This window comes from Scomber scombrus, chromosome 12, assembly GCF_963691925.1.
Source record: "Scomber scombrus chromosome 12, fScoSco1.1, whole genome shotgun sequence".
Lineage (NCBI taxonomy): Eukaryota > Metazoa > Chordata > Actinopteri > Scombriformes > Scombridae > Scomber > Scomber scombrus.
The window spans coordinates 17800368-17820481 of record NC_084981.1 but is presented as its reverse complement, the minus strand read 5'-3'; the positions used below and the strand labels follow the sequence as shown (position 1 = coordinate 17820481).

Here is a 20114-nt window from a genome sequence, read left to right as displayed (position 1 = left end):
AATAAATTTAATTGGACTCTTTAACTGTCTCCATTGTATGTGGGGTTGGGCCTGAAGCTTGTGTTAAAAAAAAGTAATGTCTATATCCATTTTCTCATTTTAATGAGTGACAAATAGAGTGAAATTTAACTATTTCTCATCTCACTCTGCTGCCCCCTGGAATCCCCTCAAGGGCCCCTGCAGGTCCCTGGACCCCACTTTTGAGAACCGCTGAGTTATGGAGCCATGCCCTAAATCACATACCTTGGTCATTCCCTTGTGACTCAGACACATTGACTGCTAGCTGGCTGCTGAAGGAGTTGACTCCCATCATGCCGTGGGAGGCTGTGTTAGCGAGAGAGGGGATCTGGTTGTGGTTGCGGGGAACGCTGTACAGGGCCTCGGCAATGTCAGCTGCCCTCTTCAAAATGATCTCCTGAGAAGCACAGAGAAAGCAGGAGGAGAGAAAGGTTTTGTGATTTATGTTTTTTTTATAGCTGCGCGTTTGCTTTGATGCATGGTTCATGGCTATATGGTTAACTCACATTGCATGTAGCGTACATTGTTCCAGATATAGTGGTGAAAATACCCTTTGGTGATACTATCAGTACATTTTCAATGGTTTCTTATGTATCAGTGGACCGGCGGTATACAGTAAGCATGCCCAAGCAGCTGTGTGAATACAAACCTGGTTGTTGTGGGGCATTCCATACAGGGCTTCAACGAGATCAGCTGCCCTCTTCAGTAACACCTCCTGATGAAGAAAACAGGAAGAGTACATGTTAAGACCCAAACAGATAATGTTTGTGACCCCAGTGGTCCGTACAGTAATAAACAGTATCAAAAACAACATCACACAGTTGGGCTTGGAGAGCTTTAGAATTGTTTACATATTCGCCAGACTAAATAAAAGCCACCCTGATTTAAAAGGCACAAGTGCTACATTTATACCGTGCTACTACTTTGCTCCTTCCAACCATGCAGAGCAGTGAATAATGTTCCCTATCTTAATTAAACTGGCATAGTCCCTTAAAAACAACACCTCACCCCTGATTCTGGGCTCCACGTTTGCTCCAGAGTTCACCGCTGAGTCCCCTCTCTTCAGAACAATAAAGTGAATTAGCTCTGGGTTAATCTAGTTCTGTTGTAATGACATTAAGGAATTTTTCAATTAACCTCTTTGACTGGCTGTTGCAAAGGACTTCACAAATGACTTCCCATCCAGCGCGAGCTGGGTGCTTGTGCCTTGGGGACACGGATGCTCAGGATGTGGTCTTATCCATGTCTGCATGCTTGCCCCCGCTTGACAATGCGGATTAGCTGTGTTGCTTTGGCTCTTAACACCGAAAATGAGTTGGCCCTGGATCCTGTTCCCCCCACTCTGTTTCGGGCTTTCAGCTAGGTGGGGTTTGGCCTGTTTGTGTGTCTTTATCTGCTCTTTGAATTCAGCACTTACAATTAAATCCCTCTCAAGCAACCAGACTGCTCTCTTTGTTTTCTATAATACAGAAGGCAATATGCTCTATGAAAACCCTCTCCTCCTTTTAGAGTGCATTTAATCTGACAAAGGCAAGTTGCAGACATGGCTGTTGCGTGTGTTTTTTCTTTTTTAAATGCTCGCTTGTTGTCACCTGCTGTAGAGCAGAGATTTGTCAACTGTGCTGTTAGAACCCTGGTTAAAAGCAATGCAAATCTGTCACCAGAAACATCTCAGATGGTGCTTGTTTTCTTCCCACATTCGCTGTGTTTTCTTTTGCGGGCCTCAGTAATTTGTCTGAAGTGTTCCATCACTTGGCAATAGCAGTGTGGGATTAAGACGGCAGCTGCCGTAAATGAATGTAAACACAGCCTTCGCGCCTTCAAACAGCGGCCTCCAAGACTTGGCCTGCATTTCCAAGGCACAGCGTACGTAGTGTGTACGGAGTGTGTGTATGGGCCCTTTCATCCTGAGGAGCATATCTACCACAGTCCTTGATTTATCAAGATGAATCACTGTAGAAGCCACTTCCAGCATATGCCATGCTCTCTTATAGAAACATATCGCTTAATCCACCCCAAGTTACCGGATGGGTGGCTCTTAGAATGGGCATTTACCTCTGAAATTGGTGTGTATGCTCAACGTTGCATGCATCTAGTTTGCATACAAATAAAGAATTATGGTTGTCGTGAGGCAGGTAGACTAAATGAGAGGACCAGCTGTCTTGATGTGTTCTCATCAGGCATAACAGATTTCTCTCTCTCTTGCTGAATGAGATAAAGTGGTTTTCTTTCTTTTTGTCTGCAGTTAATAATTACCAATAATCTATTCTATCATATTTCAAGATCTCCTACATGGCTCTCAATTTTAAACAACAATTAAAGCAATTAAGACTGTCACGTTCACAAGCCATGTTTCATTCTCTGTAAAACGTCCTCTCCCTCCTTGTCCATATGGTACTTTGCAGCAGTGACATAAGGACAGCTTGGAAAAAGGAGGAGAGAAAACGATATTGCCTCTCATCCTTAATCTGTCGTTTACCGCGTGGTGTCTTAACTAACCAAGCTGACTCGCAAGGCTATGCTTAAGTGGCAACCTAGTCATATCCGAGGATGATGAGAAGTGCTGCACCCAATCAAGGAAGAAGTTTGTTTTCTTCTGACGAGACGCTTTCATGCGTATCAGCTCACGCTGTGAATACGATTAACACGGAATAGTGTTCTGAGGGCATTTCCATGTAAATCTCAATACTACTCCAGCATAAGTGTAATTGGCTTTCTTGTCATGGAGACATATCAGAACACACCATGTTAAATTGAAACAATTAAAGGCCTCAAATGATTTCTGTTGTTCTGTGACAAATGCGTGACAGATTTCTGCTTTTGTTTGCCATGCTTTGCATAAAGGTCTCGTGCTCAACAACTGTTTAAATGGGGCGGTTCAGATGACAGATCACCTAAGATTTAGAGGCGGTTTTATATTATTGCTGAGAAAAAAAATGAGGGGAGGCCTGAACAAATGACATGTTATAAAAAATATCCAACAATAAGGAGACGTGGTAATTCTTGAAGCAGTAGATTAACATGGATGTTGTATTTATATTATCACAGTTAATAAAATAGGGCCTAGGTTATGTAGCTTGGAGTGCTAATGCCATTATAAAACTGTAAGGCAATTACTCTGTTAGCTCTAGCCTGAGGTAATGAATGCATTTAGAAGCATAGGGCCATTAGATGAAGGTACTTCAAAGAGCACAGGAAGAGAGATTCATTTAAATACATGGGTAATTGCTTGACATGAACACATTTGTAATATTTTCTCCTTGTGGATTACACAAAGAATTGGAAAAGAATGGGCTTATGCTCATTTTGGGAGGAAAGAAAAGAATCCAAAGCAATCAGCTTAATAATAAAACAATATTGAGTTTCCACTTTTAATTTCATAATGAATCTAATTTGTTACAGTAGAGAGAAATTGAGTGTGATATAATGTGATATCCAGTCTATTTGTCCATTACTGCCAGAGGGCACAAAATGGTATTATAAATTGTCTTTTTTATATTATGAATAGAAAATTGTTTTATAACAAGATCTTAAAAAGGAGTGTGAATTCCAAAGTCTCTCTTCACTTAACGCGATGCCCGCAAACCAATCTCCTTTCTCATCACTTGACTGCTCACACTTATTACTTTCATATTCACCCTGGACTTTGCATTGAATTTTTATATCTCCACTCCTCCCACAGGGTCAGACTGTCATCTACGATGTTGTCTTAGAATTACGAGGTAAACTTCAATCAGAGGCAGCTTCCCCCCTTTTTTTCTCTGTGTAGCAACAATATTAGCGTGCATCCCTTGCTATCCATGAGCACTCCCATATTGGCTTTCTGTCTCCTTACAATTACCACGTGTCTTACTGGTCCCAGGGAGAAGGCTGGTGGAAATCAATAGCGCAGTAATATTATCAACTGGAGGGTGAAGTCATGGGGGGGGGGTAGAGGCGGTGAGTAGGCTTGGTGTCGATTTGCCTTTCCGCTAATGCACACCGCGCGTCCTCCAGCTTTATCTTCTTTTTATAGAGTCTCCCTACCTCACCTGCACCCTGTAATGGCTGTTCTCTATATGCTGTTTCTGTTCTCATTCCAAATGTACATGCAAGCCTCAGCCTGCCGCAGGCTGTTTTATTGGGAATGTGCTTTTGACCCCGAGAGCTGACCCTCAGATGGCAAGCTTAACAATGACGAATCACTTGGTGGGATCATTTACATGCCCCCTGAACCCCATATTTGGGTCCATTAGAGAGCAAATCAAATATTTATGTTGTTTATTGGAAGTGCAGGGTTTCATCTCACTCTGTGATTGTTTCATGCAAAGGCTGGGAGAGCGTGCTATATTAAGTATACGCGCACCCAGGAAACTAATCTTGGGTTCGGTGTCAAAATCTGTCTTGCAGCCAACATTGTTTTGTATTCAAGGAAAAGAAGTAAGGTTCTCTATAATAAAGCTGTTTAACAATGTTGCTCCCTTTGTTCAAAAGATGTGGATTTCGCAAAGACACTGTGACTTTATAAAATTGAAACAGCACAACTAGATTGACCGGTGATGCCTGCAGAGATAGAGAAAGTCATGTGGATATTAGAGGTAAGTGTGCTTTACCTTTTGGTCTACGTTTACAGTTGAAATTAGAGTAACATTTCATGTCTAGGTGTTGTTTCCTCTCTCCACAGGGACCAAGTCTAATTGAAACACTTCATATACTGAACCAGGGACTAGCTGTGATGTTCTATTTCTCCGCATCGCCTTGGTCAAACATCGATAGCTACCACACAGTCTGTTCTTTATTAAATTGTCCGTTGGACGTTAATGATATTGCTGTGTTGCATGCTGGGATTTAATAGATAAGGTCTTTAAAGGTTTTACAGTATTATTAAAACTCTGAGGTGGCCACCACTTTACTACATGCCGAGGGGTTTTGAACGCGCTAATCAGTCATATTATTACACTTGACACATCTGTAACGTCAGTCACCAAAATGGTTACTGGCAGGGTGGCAATTAGTGAAAACACACAGTAAGATTGTATCCATAGTAAACAGAAATACTAAGAGAATCAAGGGAAAGGAAAATAATAAAATAATCAAAGAGTTTCTGCAGGGGAGGCAAAGAAAAAAAAATTAAAAAATGTAGTTTTCATGCTCAGCTCTATCAATACGGCAGCCTATTTATGTGCCACACCAGTGTGTCTAAAACTGATGTGGCTTTCAACTCCTTCACCCAGGTACAAAAGAAAACAATAAGAAAGCCAAAGCATAATAACATACAGTCTTTGTCTATTAGCTGCAGTAAGACTAGGGGGTTTACGGCACAGGGTTCTGTAAACAAAAGATTAAACCAAATCGAGCAGCAGAAAATGAAAGGAAAACATGAGTGGGGTAATGAGGGTGCAGACGTCGTTTCTGACCAGATTACCATCTCCACAGACTACTGGAGAGGAAAACGCCTGATTGAGCTATTTTACCACACAGAGAGTTTACGCCTCTCTTCCTCACACAAAACCAATACCATTACCACGCTGGTTAGTGGGTAAGCCGCATATGTGAAGCAAAGCTGTTACAGTTTAGGGTCACAGTGCTCTGCGCTGATGGTAATGTTGTTTTGTTTATTTGTCACATTCAGAGTACTGAGACATTGTAATCCAGACAGCTCAATCTTATTGCCGTTTGGTGATTTTCTACGCAGCAGAGGCACTGTACTGACCTTTGGTAACCTCTCAGGATCGCCGGGGTGTCTGGGGATGACCTTCTGCAGCCTCTGGAAACCATAGTCGATGGTAGGCTCATTCAGGGCTGAAAGAGAGCGAAGAAGAAAATTAAAACCATTTCAGAGCCAATTTTGCCAGAGACAGGAGGAAACTAATTGAGAAATCTGTTAGAGTTTACAGTACAAAAGTCATTTCAGAATGCCTAATTTCAAAGAAACCTCAGGGGTGAGACAATGTTTTATGAAACATCAGCAGCTCCAGGGTTGAGGGGTGGGGGGAGCAAGCGACAGAAAATGACAAGGGTTCCTCTGACACTTGTGTCACCAAGTGTTATTCCATTAACAGCCGTGATGACCTACATCAGTCTGAGAGTCTGAGAGTCTGAGAATCCTTCAGAGGGACCCTCCCCCTTTTTATCTTCTTGAGAATATTGACTACAGCAAACTACATAGCGGGGGTCTTTTAATCTAACAGAGCTTTAATAATCTGTGAAAGGCTGTCCACACATTGATCTAGTGTAAGTTGCTGTCATTTCACCCTTCTGCACCAACTGTACTGCAACACTGGGCCCGTGAAATACGGCAGCAAATCCCATGGAGCCATTAATCTCTCCCACCCCTCAAATAGTAATCTGGGGCATGAGGCATATTGGGCGATGAATCAGAGGCACAAAGTAAATGAATCATAACCCAGACTTTGGTGAGAGCAGGGCGTTTTATGTCTGACAGTCCTAATGGGTAATTGAAGGCTTCCTTACAGCTCCGCCTGATTCTAAACAATCATGTGTACACTCATAGGCAGGACAAGGCAAGGGAGGGAGGGCAGAGGAGAAAAGGAGGGGAGGAAAAGGAGGAGAGTGGTGTAAAGGGGGAAGGAACGACTTAATAGAGAACATCACTTCCCAATGTAGATATCATTTTCAGGAGAGTAACTCCGCCGAGCAAGGCGCTTCATAAATCAATGGCTTTCTATGGAGACTAATAAGAGCTGCCTGCCTCTATTCATTGTTCAGCCTGTAATTTGGCCCATCACTCATTACTCAGCATGTAATTTCAGCATTAACACCGCACAGCTCGCTGAACCTGCTGAACACCAGAGAAAGTGAAAGCAAGAGAACCCCCCCTATCAAACACACACACACACACACACACACACACACACACACACACACACACACACACACACACACACAGCCAGGCAGGGCCACTGAAGCACAAACTAGGGAGTCACGGCAGGAAAACGAACATTTATGTCTCTCACTCTTTCTTTTGTTCCCCTTCATCTAAATACATGTGCAGGCATGCTCACACACAACCTGCAGACACACACACATACTGTACCTACTCACGCATACATACAGTACACGTGTACTTACACACGCATACGCACAATCGAACACATGCACCACTTCTGCAAAAACCTGAATACAGTAATTGCCAGCTCGACCGTGATCAAATGGAGCAATTATGTGTTCAAGCATGGACAATGCAGGGTGCTAATCGATAGAAGGGATCTAGCTTGCAAATACAGTGGTGTTCAGTCCTATTGGCCAGGTACACCTGACTAAACCCCATGCCACAACAACATACACTGCTGGAAATCTGATTTGACATGTCATCATGCGTTCCGAAATGACAAAGGTCTGCTTCGCAATGTGGGGGAACGCCATCTTCTCCTTAATAAAGGATTGATCTGCCGTATTGATCGTACATGACAAGGCTGTAGCAAGGAATTTGCCCCCTTTCTTTTGTTATTTCCACCCCCTGTCTTATCTATGCACTCTGGCTGTCCCATACATGTGTACATGTGTACGCACATGAGCATGCATATGTGTGTTTGTGAGTGTGCATGTTTGTGTGTGCGCACGTGCCCGGCTGAGAGAGCGAATGTGCACGGCAGCCCTGCCAGACCCCGCTGCTCAGTGTGATGTAAATTGTGTATGTGTAAAAAGCACTCCATAATCAGGCCATCCATCATCAGAGGCTGTCAGTGGGCTCTCTCAGGGTGATACATCACGCTCTCCTGTCCTCTGCCTCAGCTGGGGCCTACACAACCCGCCAGGCATGCTGGGAACACAGTCGGAGAGACGTACAGTACAGGACGAGACCTAGGTTGGGAGAGGTGTTCTGTTTGATCTGCCTCTCCAATGATAATGATGCCCTACTGTAAAAGCAAACCTAAGAATTATGATGAATGTGATTTGGAGGGTAGGATACCATGTACCCTTAAACAGTTTAAAGTGAATTTTACCAGCGGTTTTTACAGTTTATATACAGTGTTAAGTGGGGAATTATATATTATAAAAGTGCTAAGCCTAGGTTTTAAACAAGGCCCAGTCTTGTGCAGTCACAGCCCGAGCGTCAGGCATGATCTCCACATGTCGACATGTCGCCATCTCATCTATCATGGAGATGATCTTTGTAACAACCCCGGCGTAATGAAATTGGTGACACAGACCGCCATCTGCTATTGATTTCATGCAAATGCTTTTGACAGCTGATGGAGACTTGCATTAGCGCTAAACGGTGCTGTCAGTTGATGAGTTGACAGTTTTGTAGTCATAGCATGTACACTGGTGCAGACAGATACAGACAATGTCAATAATCCTGTAAGAGCTGATGATGATATATACTGAGCACTTATATTCAATCCAGACAATAAATGTGTTATGTGTGTATTCATCGCGCTGCTCGGCACATTTTTTCTTCCAAGCAAAGATTTTCTTTCATCTACTGAGCTTTTACAAGAATCATTGGGACTGCTCCTCTTACTTTCTCTTATACCACACACATTGACAGCAGCTTTTCCCCCTCCCCTTTCACTCCCACCCCTTAACCCTGTGTCTTTTTTAATCCTTGGCACATCATTATGTTCTAACTTCACACTCTGTCGTAAACTTTACTCTCTTCCAAAGATATAACAGGCAAATCTAGCTCTGCGTTGCCCTTGCATGACTCCATGCATGCCAAAATTAGTTTGGCCCTCCTCGTCCTTCCAACACAATATGGTGAAAGAAGGGTGGGTGAGAGTGTGGAAGAAGCATGCCCCCCACCCCCCACCCCTTTTACCCCTTCTGTAAGGGTTCTCAGTCGTTGTAAGCAAACCCTCCATACACATCCCATAAATCCTGCACTGGGTGGGGAGTCTAGCCGAGGGGAGGAGGGACACAGGAAGGCGGGGGGAAATGGGTGGGGGGTATGATAGGGGTGCTGTGGGGGGGTCGCTGGCACGTTCCAGTCACGCCCGCTTCCCGGCCCGCGGCCAATCAATACCACTTTCCTGTTTTAGAGGCGGGTAATTATGAGGTGGAGAGATTGTGTGACCTCTCACCCCTGCTGCATTACTCGCCTGATATTAAGATAAATTGCCTGATTTTGGGTAAACATATGCTGCAATTCAAACTGTCAGCACTGGTTTGCTCAGGGATAATTTGTATTGATCTCCTGGCTTCTTCCCCATTTTGCTTACTGACCTCATGGATAATTAGAGAAAAAGAGACACAGGGAGGTAAGGCAGGGCTTGCATTTGAATACTTTGCAGGAGAGATGAAGAGCACATGGGAGGGGGGAGAGGTGCGGCAGCGGGAACATTATGGACTAATAGAATTTTCATTTTCTCTCATCTTCTGTTCAGATTTAGACAGGCAACATGTTTTGTCCAATTACGTCGCTCATGTCTTTTTCCCTGCTTGTGTTACATATAAGGAGATATAATTGTTCATAGATTTCTTTCCACGCTTTAATTTAAAAAATGATTAGAATTTAACAAAAGTAATGAGACAACAAAGTGAAAGCTAATATATTTCAAATTAAACAGCTGATATAACCAAACAGAATATTGAGTAAATTTATCATGGTAACAGATTTTTGGACAAAGAGAAAGACCTGCTCTTTCTTCAAGGAATTTTAATAAATATTGTAGTTTTTTCACTTGAAAGAGTGAAAGATCATGTTTCAGAATATGAAGAAATGGAATGCATGACTTGCTGTGCAGCTGTGACCATATCATTTCCAATTTTGAATATCACGCATGCGTACAAGCATTCATGGCCGGGCTTCAGTGGAATTCCTCTGCCTGGAATGTGCACTTCCCAATCTTATTTTCATCTTGACGCCTTAATCTGCTCGTCCTTTCATGCCACCAGCACATTTTCTTAGAGCTCCTTTATCCGCCTCAGTCTCGCCACTTTACTTAAAATGTAGAGTGGATGGCGTGTACATGGCATCTGAGTGTGGTCTGCTGCTCCTTCTCCATGTTCTCTAGAAATAGGACATGAGTAACCGCTCTACAGAAACAGTGTAACATGGCCGACGTTGGCAGCCAGAAGTGCTTACATGGCAAATCACCGCTATGTGCCCTCAGTCTATATGGAAGTGGATTGAACACATGTATTGGCTTACAGTATCAGGGCATAAACATAGGGAAATGTTTGAGCAAAGCAGTAAATTTAAGGGAAATTGTTCCTTGTTAAGTCTATGAGGCTGAATGGAAGCTTGCACAGAGTACTAGCATTCCTGCCAGCCATTACAGCTTATTACGATAACTCTATCTTTCCAGGAGATAAAAACCTAGCCTTGTTGCCATTTGCCAGCTATTACTTTCGCTAATTATACTTAACTGCTTCGAGCTTATCTCCACTCCTCCTACACCATTGAGCAGTTATTTTTTTCTTTCCCCTTAACACAAATTAGAGGTGGAGTGGGAGTTGGAAAGGGGGAGACAGATAAACAGCACAGGCAGAAGTTCATTCAAGTGTTATTGCATTTGTGACTTGTCAAACAGTCTAACTGAAGCCTTCTAGGCACCTGCAGTCTGTTAGATGGATGCAGGTCAGAACAGCATCGCCACACATAATGACCTCATCTCAGAGTTTACTGGAGACATAGTAAGAATAAATATCCCAGTGTCACTGTGAGGAGTTAAAATTGAATATTGTAAATACAAAGAAGGTAAGATACTCAGAGGTCATGCTGCTGCTTCACAGTAAAGACACAGTATATTCCAGTGTTGAGGGAAGAGGAAACACGCATGCAGATGTAGAGTCCGTCCTTAAAAACCAAACCAAGTCAAATTGGAATTTTCACAGCAAACCCACGCAAAGCAAACCTCATCTGTTTTAACACTGACCATATCATCTCCATCCACTGCAGCCAGTTATCACTGAGTGATTCCATCTCCAGCAGTCTCAAGATGAACAGGAAATTAAAATTTCAAAGATCTGCAGTTAAGATAAATCAATGGAGACAGATCAATGTTCATTGAAATTTCATGAACTTTGAGCCAATACAGATGAAAAAACCTAGACAGTTACAGTCTCCAGCAGATATTGCTCCTGCAACAGATAAAATGTAATTAACACGGTTAAAAGGGAGCAATGTTACAGATTGCACATCCATAATTTCAGACTCCCCTCATATTGGTTGTATTATTAGAAAGGGCCAACGACACCTGTTCAATCCTCTTAGATTACATCTAAAGTATGTGTGCCACTTCTCTAAGGACGTCTGCGGACTTTCACACATTACTGGCCAACAGAAATCAAATGGGTTCCCTTCACAGCTGATTGCAAGCGCAAATTAATATTGTAAAATGAAGATCAATACATGGACGGGGTACAGATCGATGATGGCTAAATTACGGCCGCGTTTTCCCCCTCATTCAAGATGAGTTGTGTTTTCCTCTCAAAGTCAATACCGTGCTGCCTCCCTCATTCATTTCTCAATAAACTTGCCGATGAATTTCAATCAAAATGCGGCAGCGGAGGAGGGATAGAGGAGGGGGTTCTTTTAAAGCCCGTTGGGTGTGGATCATGCTGAAAATGGGGCAAGAAGAGGAGGTAGAGAAAGGAGGAGGAGGGGAAAGATCCTCGTCTATCAAGAGCCCCCCTCCCTGCCTCCTCTGTCTATCTTTCCTGTGGCAGAGGACTGATGCTGTGACTTGGTGAGGACAATCCATTTTAAGAGCCATTACAAAACAGACCTCTAACGACACTGTGGGACAAAAAGTGCGTCCAATTAAAATTAAATCAATGAATACCATCCTTACAGTGGGAGAAAACACACCCATACTTTCATTTTTCTCTTGAAAGACACCCACAGTGTATTTCACAGAGAGATGTAATGGGGGAAAAATACATGTTCAACTGCAAGTACTTATTTCAATCAATTTCATGGAGCTGGATTTCACAGGTCACTTGCTGATAACACGCTGTGGAATAATGCCACAGTGTGCTTCTCAAAGCCTACCTGACAAGCTGCCTGACAGTGGGGGAGTGCAAGCACGTGTCACGTCAGCCCTCTAATTGGACACAAGGACCTTCCTCCGTGGAACCTTGTCGTGCTCCACACAAGCTCACAAGGCCTTCAAACCAAGCCCATCTAACTTGGCAACGAGTGTCTGCTCCACTCCTGTGGAGCTAGTGCTAAATACCAGAGTTGTAATGAGACAGGCAGGTATGGGGACACGGCTAGCGGATAACATGCTTTGACACATGCTAAAACTGTTGTGCCAACTGGTCACAACCCACTTGATTGTTGCGATGACATTTATAAATGCCTATTTCATCTTTTCTCATCCCAGAAGTGTCATAGTGCAAGATGATTTTGAATGTTTTAATCTGCACATAAATTTAAAATAGTCTGTGTATTTGAAATGCTATGTGTGAGAGATTTATAATTTTAAATATACAATGCTTACATGCACTATTTGGTGTTGTGTTGGCCAGTTCTCCTCTAAAGCTGATCTGTTTACATACCTCCTTGAATGCCTTTGATTATAGCATATCTTTGCTGTAGGCCACACCCCAGAACTGACCAGCAACCACTGGCGTACCAAACCCAACCCTTTAGGACAGGAAATGGAAAGGAAGCTTTCCATCTGATCAGCTTCTGAGTCTGGGACTTCAAAGTGACGGCAGGGTGGAGAGGAGACGTAAGGATAGGCCCGATTCACAGACTGAACAGCACAGGGCCCTATCTGATGTGCTCTGATAAAGACGTCTGTGTTTGTTTACCTAATTCTTTTGGAGAGGAGGGTCCAAGAGTCTATAACATTTTGTCCCTCTTTCTAAGAGTGGAACAGGAAGTGTGTTTAAATTGGGCTTTAAGAGCTGGATATCACTATTTATATCTCTTTGCTGCACAAAAAGGTTGCCTGTTTAGTTTGGGTGTGAGTATAGTGTAAAGACATACAAATGGTTGTTTTTAAATGATTAAAGTAAAAGAATTTAGTTGAAGCTTAACTAAAAAGAGGCCTTACTTCTTACTTCAACATCGTCCTTTTCCATCCCTTACAGAGCTGACATTTCTTGCTCTTCACCAGTATTGAGTGAAGCACACATGACCCCTTTGTCCTTATGTTGATGAATGACTGCCTCATACCCATTTTGTCAGATTTTGGTGCAGTGGAGTCGATAGCGTCACCTTGACAAGGAAAGTTTGTGATCCATCAGCCCTCAAGGCTGTCTGGCCTCAACTAAGGCCTGGCAAGAGCAGCTCACTGTATGGGGCATCTGCTCTATCCAAAATCCTTCACCCAGTGTGCTGCGATCATGTGAGGTCGAACGAATGGCTCTTATTACTGCTGCTTTACAGTGAGAAAAAAAAGAAAAGAAAAAGAAGAAGAAAAAACACTTGACTTGTACTAATAGCTGAGAAGCCATGCTGGTCACCAAAGGTCTGAAGACGAAGCACCCTGTCAGTGCCCAGCTTGGGAAATTAGCAAATAATGTTCCCTTCCCCCTGACAAATGTGTGACAGCTCGCCTTCGCCAATCATTCTCTCCTAACGTTATGATGCATGTCCTGGATCCCCACTGGAGGATACAGGCGAAGTTTACTGACCCTCAATTTACCCATGACAAATGGGGTCCCGGTAAATGTGCGTTTTCTGGGGCGCGGAAGGGGTTCATTTTAAGCAATCCTGGTTATGTGGATGTCACTGATTAGGATAAATAGTGGCTGAGTGTGTTAGGACTGCTTGCAGAACCATATTACCAAGGGCCTGTACGTTGCCTCTGGAGGGGAGCTCTCATGGAAACTTGGCCAAGATAGAAAACCAAAAGCTCTGATGCAATTAGGAGCTTAAATTGGATAAATTGTACGTTCAAAGTTTTTATTTATGATTTACTTTTTCACACAGTACTGTAACTATGCAGTAAAAAGGTTACGATACTGCAAATGAGAGAACAATTTAGACTTTTAGTTTGAGAAAATATCTGACAAAACCAGCATGTACTCTTTGCTGTGCTTAATAAAGAGTAAAGTATAATAAAGTATTGACTCAGGCACAGCTAGGACTTTCTCCTTTTGATTTTCTACAACCTTGCTGACAGTTGGTTTTACCAGTCTTGTCCTGACCAATGGATAACCAATACATGGATTAGACAGAGGACAAGCTAGCAAGCTCCAAGGGACAACACTTTGTTAGAAGGTAAAAGGTAGAGACTGTAAAATAGCAACAATTCCTTTCATTCCTGTCATTCCTTTTTAAATTTGTCCATTGAAGTACAGATATAAGCTCATTGAAGCAGTCAGAAAACTACATCCTACTAAAGTTTTATATAGTATGTCTGTTTGTCTCATTAGTGTTTTAAACATTCAATAGTCAATGCCAGCAGGATTATTTGACATACACTACATGGTGCTCTCTTTCTGAGAATGGATTGTGAGTTTTGGAGCCGTTCCAGGGTACTAACCCGAGTGAGGACGTGTCCCTCTGCTGTTCGAATCGACTGCAGTCTCCTCTATGTTGACTCTTGGTAATTTGTGATAATTTCTTAAATTGAGCGACTTAAATCTCCACAATTAGGGTGGTGGTGCAAGAAGAGTCAACATGAAAAAAAAGTCTAAAAAGGCACTCCTCTCAAGCCGTGCTCTCAAGTCACGCTTGAAGCCATATGCTTTGATAACTAGACCTTTGATATGCACATGTTGCTCTCAAATATGACACTGGAACATTTTGCGCCTTTTAGACAGCGCTGTGTCACTACATGCCCTTTTATAGGTCGTGTAATTTGCTATTGTAACTCAAGGTCATTTCGAATCTATTTGCTCATGTCTTGCCATTTGTTCAAGTGCTGTAACGCTGAAAGAAAAGCTATGGTTTGAAATGAGCCGTTTCACTCTTAAATACATGATCCACTCTCTTGCATTCAATTTATTCACATTTTAATGTGTGAGAGGAGTAGCTAACATCCTTTCACCTGGCAATTACTGTACATATGGAATCAGTGATATCTAATTCTAGCGTTATGCTTTCTGCTCTCTTTAACAGTTTCATTCTTTCAAGCGTCAATCCTACAATCGGGGTGAGCCACACAGGGAATAGCAGAGCAGGGAAGCTGGACCTGTCTATTGGTGACTTTCTCTTTTAATTCACCGCACTAATCAATTGTACCACCGTTGCCTCCAGGGGTAATTGTATCTTTATACTAACTGGAAGTGAGTAGGAACCCAGGGAAGACAGAGGAAGAATGGAGGGGAAAAAATCAACAAAGATAGAGAGAAGGGGACACGTTTCCCCAGTAAAACCTGATGGTAATCATCCCAATCCGCTTAGCCTCTGTGACTAATGGGGTCTGTTCTTAAGGGACCTGGCACTTTCACCAGGGTACTATAGAAGCCATTAATGTCTTAACTTATACACCTTCTCTGCGCTGTGCAGTAACACATGTGCACACAGTCACACACTAGCACGTACACACTTTCTTTCTCTTGCTTGCTCTCACAGACTCACACAAACAGACACACATACACTTACGCAGCCACACTACACTCCTGTTTCATTATCCCGGTGCCTTGTTGGCCTCTGCTCCGCTCCTGCTAGGGAGGTTAAATGCAGGAGAGCTGGGCCAGACTGCACGGTTGGAGGAAAAGGGGACGCATGACTGGGGGTGCTAGTGTTGGTGGAGGTTTGGGGAGCGAGAGAGGGGGGACTTGATGAGAAACAGCTGCCCCAGGATGGAGGGGTCTGGATGGAGGGGGGTGTGAGGGGGCAGCCCCCACTTTGCAATTCTGCTGTGCTCAAGGCCAGGGTTGTGCTTGAGGCCTGGGGGTGCTGGGGGAAGTGAGAGTGCTTTGACGCACCCCTGTTTCATTCTGCCCATCAGAGTTAGAACAGACAGAGGCTTCCAGGTCAGACAGGCTCTGACCTCTGCAACCTCTGTCTCCTCACCAATGATGACAGATAAGACCGCCACTTCCTTCTGTTAGCCAAGATAATCAGATCCCTTACTTATAGTGTGACACACACACACCTCTCTCTCGCCTCTTGCACACTTTCTCTCCAGTGAATTCGTACTGAACTCATATGAATACTTACACACACACACACAGACTCAAGAATAACTTCAGACACACTCATGCACTTAACGTAGATATTCCTTCTAATCTAATCTGATTCATAAAAAATGAAACCACATTTTGCCTTACGAAATCAGCAAATTAGCAGAAAGCATTATCTGTCTCGCAACAGGGCAGATAAAGAGAATTGGCAGAATGAGTTATCCTGACAGCTTGAGTTTAACAGAGCTTGGCAGCACTCTTGTATGATGGCAGGTCAGAGAGGGATCGAGTTGCACTTGTAGGAGCCCCTCCACAAAACACCTTTTCCCTAGCAGTGCAGATCTCACACATTTAACATTCAGCAAGCAGGGCCTGGGTTGGTTCATGATTAGCGCCCGGACTCGAGGCTGAGGACTCCATCCAGACAGAGGGAAGAGAGGAAGGGGGACACAGGAGAAGCCTGTAGAAATAAAAGGAAAGAGGAAGAGAAGCTTTTGACTCACCAGTATAGACAAATCTCCCAGGGGCACCTTTGCAGAACTGCTTGGACTTGTAGGACAGCGTGACTTCCACAACACCGGGGATGTGCCGAGGTGGAGTCTGGACGCGGATGGCGTGGGGAGTTATCAGCTGGATTACAGAGGAAAGAAAAGATATAATGAGCCCTCTGCAATAACAAGCTAGAGAGTACAAACTGTTATCACTGCTGGCAAGAAAGTTTGTCTTAACAGTTTTGAATAAAATAGATTTTTCTATATAAAAAGAGCTGAATTTCTAATATTTTCACTGAACTTCAGTCAGATTTCTAAGACAGAAATGTGAAATTCAACATCATACCTCACTCCATACGAGCATGGTGCCGAACACGACTTGTAGGCCATCAAAGAAGTTGTCCCCTATGATGATGACAGTGGCTCCTCCAGTAGTCCATCCCTCACTGGGACTGATAGCCTTAATGCACGGGGTGGCTGCTTATCCAAGACAAAGAGAAGAGCAAATTCAGCACCTAAGCTTCAACATTCGGGCCCATGCATCTTTCCACACAGTCATATTACTGCATCACCTCTACATTCAACCCTCCATGTCTCTCTCACAAAGACATATCATGGAAATTGCCTCCGGAAAAAAAATGATGGATTTGTCCTTTAAGGCATGAGAATCAAAATCATTTATCAGCGCGCTGGAGTGGTGTAGTTAAGCAGACCCTTCAAATGGTCCACTTCACAAAGGCTAAACGCCGGGCTCGCCAGGAAAATGATTTGATGGAGCAAATTATGTGTCAGGGCAAATGTAGCTATCAGAATTGATTAAGCATGCACCCGCATGTACAGTAAAATTTCAAAGTTGAACACATCTTAAATGAGTCAAGAATACAGGCTGTTAAAGTGGAAATGACAAGCTAAAGCTTTGCTGGTTCATGTTATTTCATTACCTTTGTTCTGCATATGAAGTACAGTGCAGGCACACCAAGTGTAGTTTCAGGTTTCATAACGTGAAATGCACTCATGAATTATTCAGATGATGTTTTTTTTCTTGCTTTTTGTGATCGATTCAATCCATTTCATATTGTTTATTACAATGCTTTTCATCTGGCATGACTTCTGTTATATAGCTCTGCCATTCATCAACAGTCTGGGTTGTTATTATAATCTAATTTGAGTGATCTGGTGCTTCACATTCACTGTCATTTGATGCATTACCTTAATATGGTGTTCAGCACAACACCATGTTTACAACAGAAATAGCATGACAGCTAGCCATAAAGTTGCAATATCAAATTTAATCTATTCCCATCAATATCTTTTAATACACTATGAATTGTGCATGTTTTTTTTGTTGTTGTTTTTTTCCGAATGCTCCAAATGTGAGCAACTATTTCAGCAACTTCCTTTCTCTTTACAAGCTCAGTTCTAAACCCTCTATTATCCTTTCTATCCAGTAAGTAAATCACAGTCAGCCATTGTTGTATGGATCACCTCAGACAAGACATCTCCCTTTGTTTGCCTTGCTGTTGGGTCTGTTCAGGTTATGTTTGCGCTCTCTCCCTGCCCATAAAGTGCACACACACACATTGGTACTACAGGGAATCTGACTTTAACAGGCGCTGTTGACTTCATGCTAATCACCTCGTACAGATTTTCATTTGTGAGGCCTGGAGGAGTGACATTTGCTTTCCTTAATTGCGAAGCGGAGCGTCTGAAAGAGGACCAACCCTCTATGGGCATGCTGGGCCCCCTCTAAGGGCCTGACCTTCATCAGTGCGGACGATTACAGCAAATAATTCACCCTTCAAAATTACTGTAAACAAATTGACTTTGGGGATGAGAGAGAGGGGGGCAGGAAAGAGGAGGAGGCAAGGAAAAGGCCTGATGGTGACGGTGACTGTTGGGGGGCAGCTGCAGCCTGAAACCTACGACAGGCATATACAATCACGCACGCACGCACACACACACACACACACAAACACAGACGCACCACCTCGGAAATCCCATTGCCCCCTCCCACACACAGAAGGACCCATGGAGAGGCAGCGACTGAGGCCCTAAGCCGTCCACCCTTCTGCCGAAAAAATTTGCATATGTCTCAATGCACAGACAGAGAGGGGAGCATGTGCTGAATGGGGACCGTGGCGAAGTGGATTACACAGTCAGCGCAGGCTATCTGATGACAGACACGCACAATGCCCCCTCAGCAGATGATAGGCATCATGAGGAGTGGACGGATGAGGATGCAAAGAGCCAGTCTGCCAGTCTGAGCTAACTTTGGTTTTTCAGTACAGCAGATTCCCTCAATTTGAATTTGTATGTCATGATTTATTTATTCATTCATTTTTGGGTTTTTTATCTTTTTAACTGTTTGCCTGTCCATTTTGTTTGTCTGCTTGAAATTATTACAAGATCCCCCACGCTCTGAAATGACCCCAGGCAGTCGATCTGTGATCTGTCCTAATCTTTTCTTCTCTGCTTAGTGTGAGCTGTGGAGGACGTCAAAACTGATCTGAGATCTGAGCAGAGGAGGTTCCAGCTTTAGTATTATGACACTCAAACAGGTCTGATGTGGCCCCGCGAAGCCGTCCTTTGTTCTGCCTGCTGAAATGTGTTGTAATTGTGCTGTGGGATGTCCAGATGGTCGGTTGATAGTGCAGCTGATGGGATTATACCTTTTACCTCTCCCTGGGCCATCTGTTCCCTTTGACTCTCTCACTCTCTCTTTCTTTCTCTCTCTCTCTCTCTCTCTCTCTCTCTCTCTCTCTGCATCTCTTACTCTCTTACTCTCTCTCTCTCTCATACTCTCTCCTTCTCTTTCTCCTTTCCTCTTCTCATTTTCTCTCCTTCTTTTTCTCCCTCTCTTTCTTCCTCTTAGGCCCAGCAGTCTGGATTCACTTGTCTTTATTGCATAAACCCTAACAGCATTACAGCCACTTGGCATGCAAATGAGGCAGGCAATGCAGGCTCTATGCTGAGTCTCCTATATTGTCTGGGGCTCTGTAATGGTGGAACTGAGCTAAGGAACGTGTCAGTGTGTGTGTGCGTGTGTGCATGACTGAGTGAGAGAGAGGGGGTCTGGATGTGTCGGTGCTGTGTTGTTCGTGTGTGTCTGCATGCGTGGGGGGTGATGCTGTGTGTGAAAGGCTCGGCTATTTGTGAGCATGTTTATGCACCTTTGAGCCTGAATCTATACATGTTTGAGTGACAGGCAGCCACAAAGCGCATCCGTGTCTGAATGCATAGGCTTGTTGTGTGACAGTACACACAAGTGAACACAAATGTCACATGGTGAAATTCAGTCTGTCATCCATTGGCTATCCCGCCTCTGTGCCAATAGGGGGCAGCACCTCTTGATCAATGCGAGGTGCAAGTGCAGTGTGAGCTGGGAGAAAGGATGCCTCACTGTTTCAGCCACACAGCCAGCCACATATCTGAGGCTTCTCGCCCAGTGAACTTGCAAGGAAGAATGTGTTGCTAATTTAAAGCATTCTGTCTGTCTGCCCTTAAGTTGTCAGAGCACTATGGAGGACATGGCTGGAATTACATTTTATGACCGGCTCTCCTTTGTCACATCTCTGTTTGTTAAAGGTGACTCAAACAAAGCGAGCAATCGCTGTTGATGCATGTTAA

The 20114-nt window shown here is 43.5% G+C and overlaps 1 protein-coding gene across 12 annotated transcripts in view; it reads right to left on the bottom strand.

The window, feature by feature from the left end:
• Positions 1–20114, bottom strand: part of LOC133991506 (transcription factor COE3) — a 65508-nt gene that overhangs the window by 2240 nt on the left and 43154 nt on the right. For 6 of the 12 annotated variants that reach the window (XM_062429942.1, XM_062429950.1, XM_062429946.1 and 3 more), the window contains 5 exons: positions 16834–16964; positions 16500–16626; positions 5711–5799; positions 668–733; positions 244–415 (listed from right to left, as the gene is read on the bottom strand). In XM_062429942.1, coding sequence (XP_062285926.1) covers positions 244–415; positions 668–733; positions 5711–5799; positions 16500–16626; positions 16834–16964 — 585 coding nt within the window. Of the gene's footprint in view, positions 1–239; positions 416–667; positions 734–5710; positions 5800–16499; positions 16627–16833; positions 16968–19286; positions 19293–20114 lie in introns of all 12 variants that reach the window. The other 6 variants (XM_062429941.1, XM_062429945.1, XM_062429947.1 and 3 more) reach the window with 3 other exon arrangements.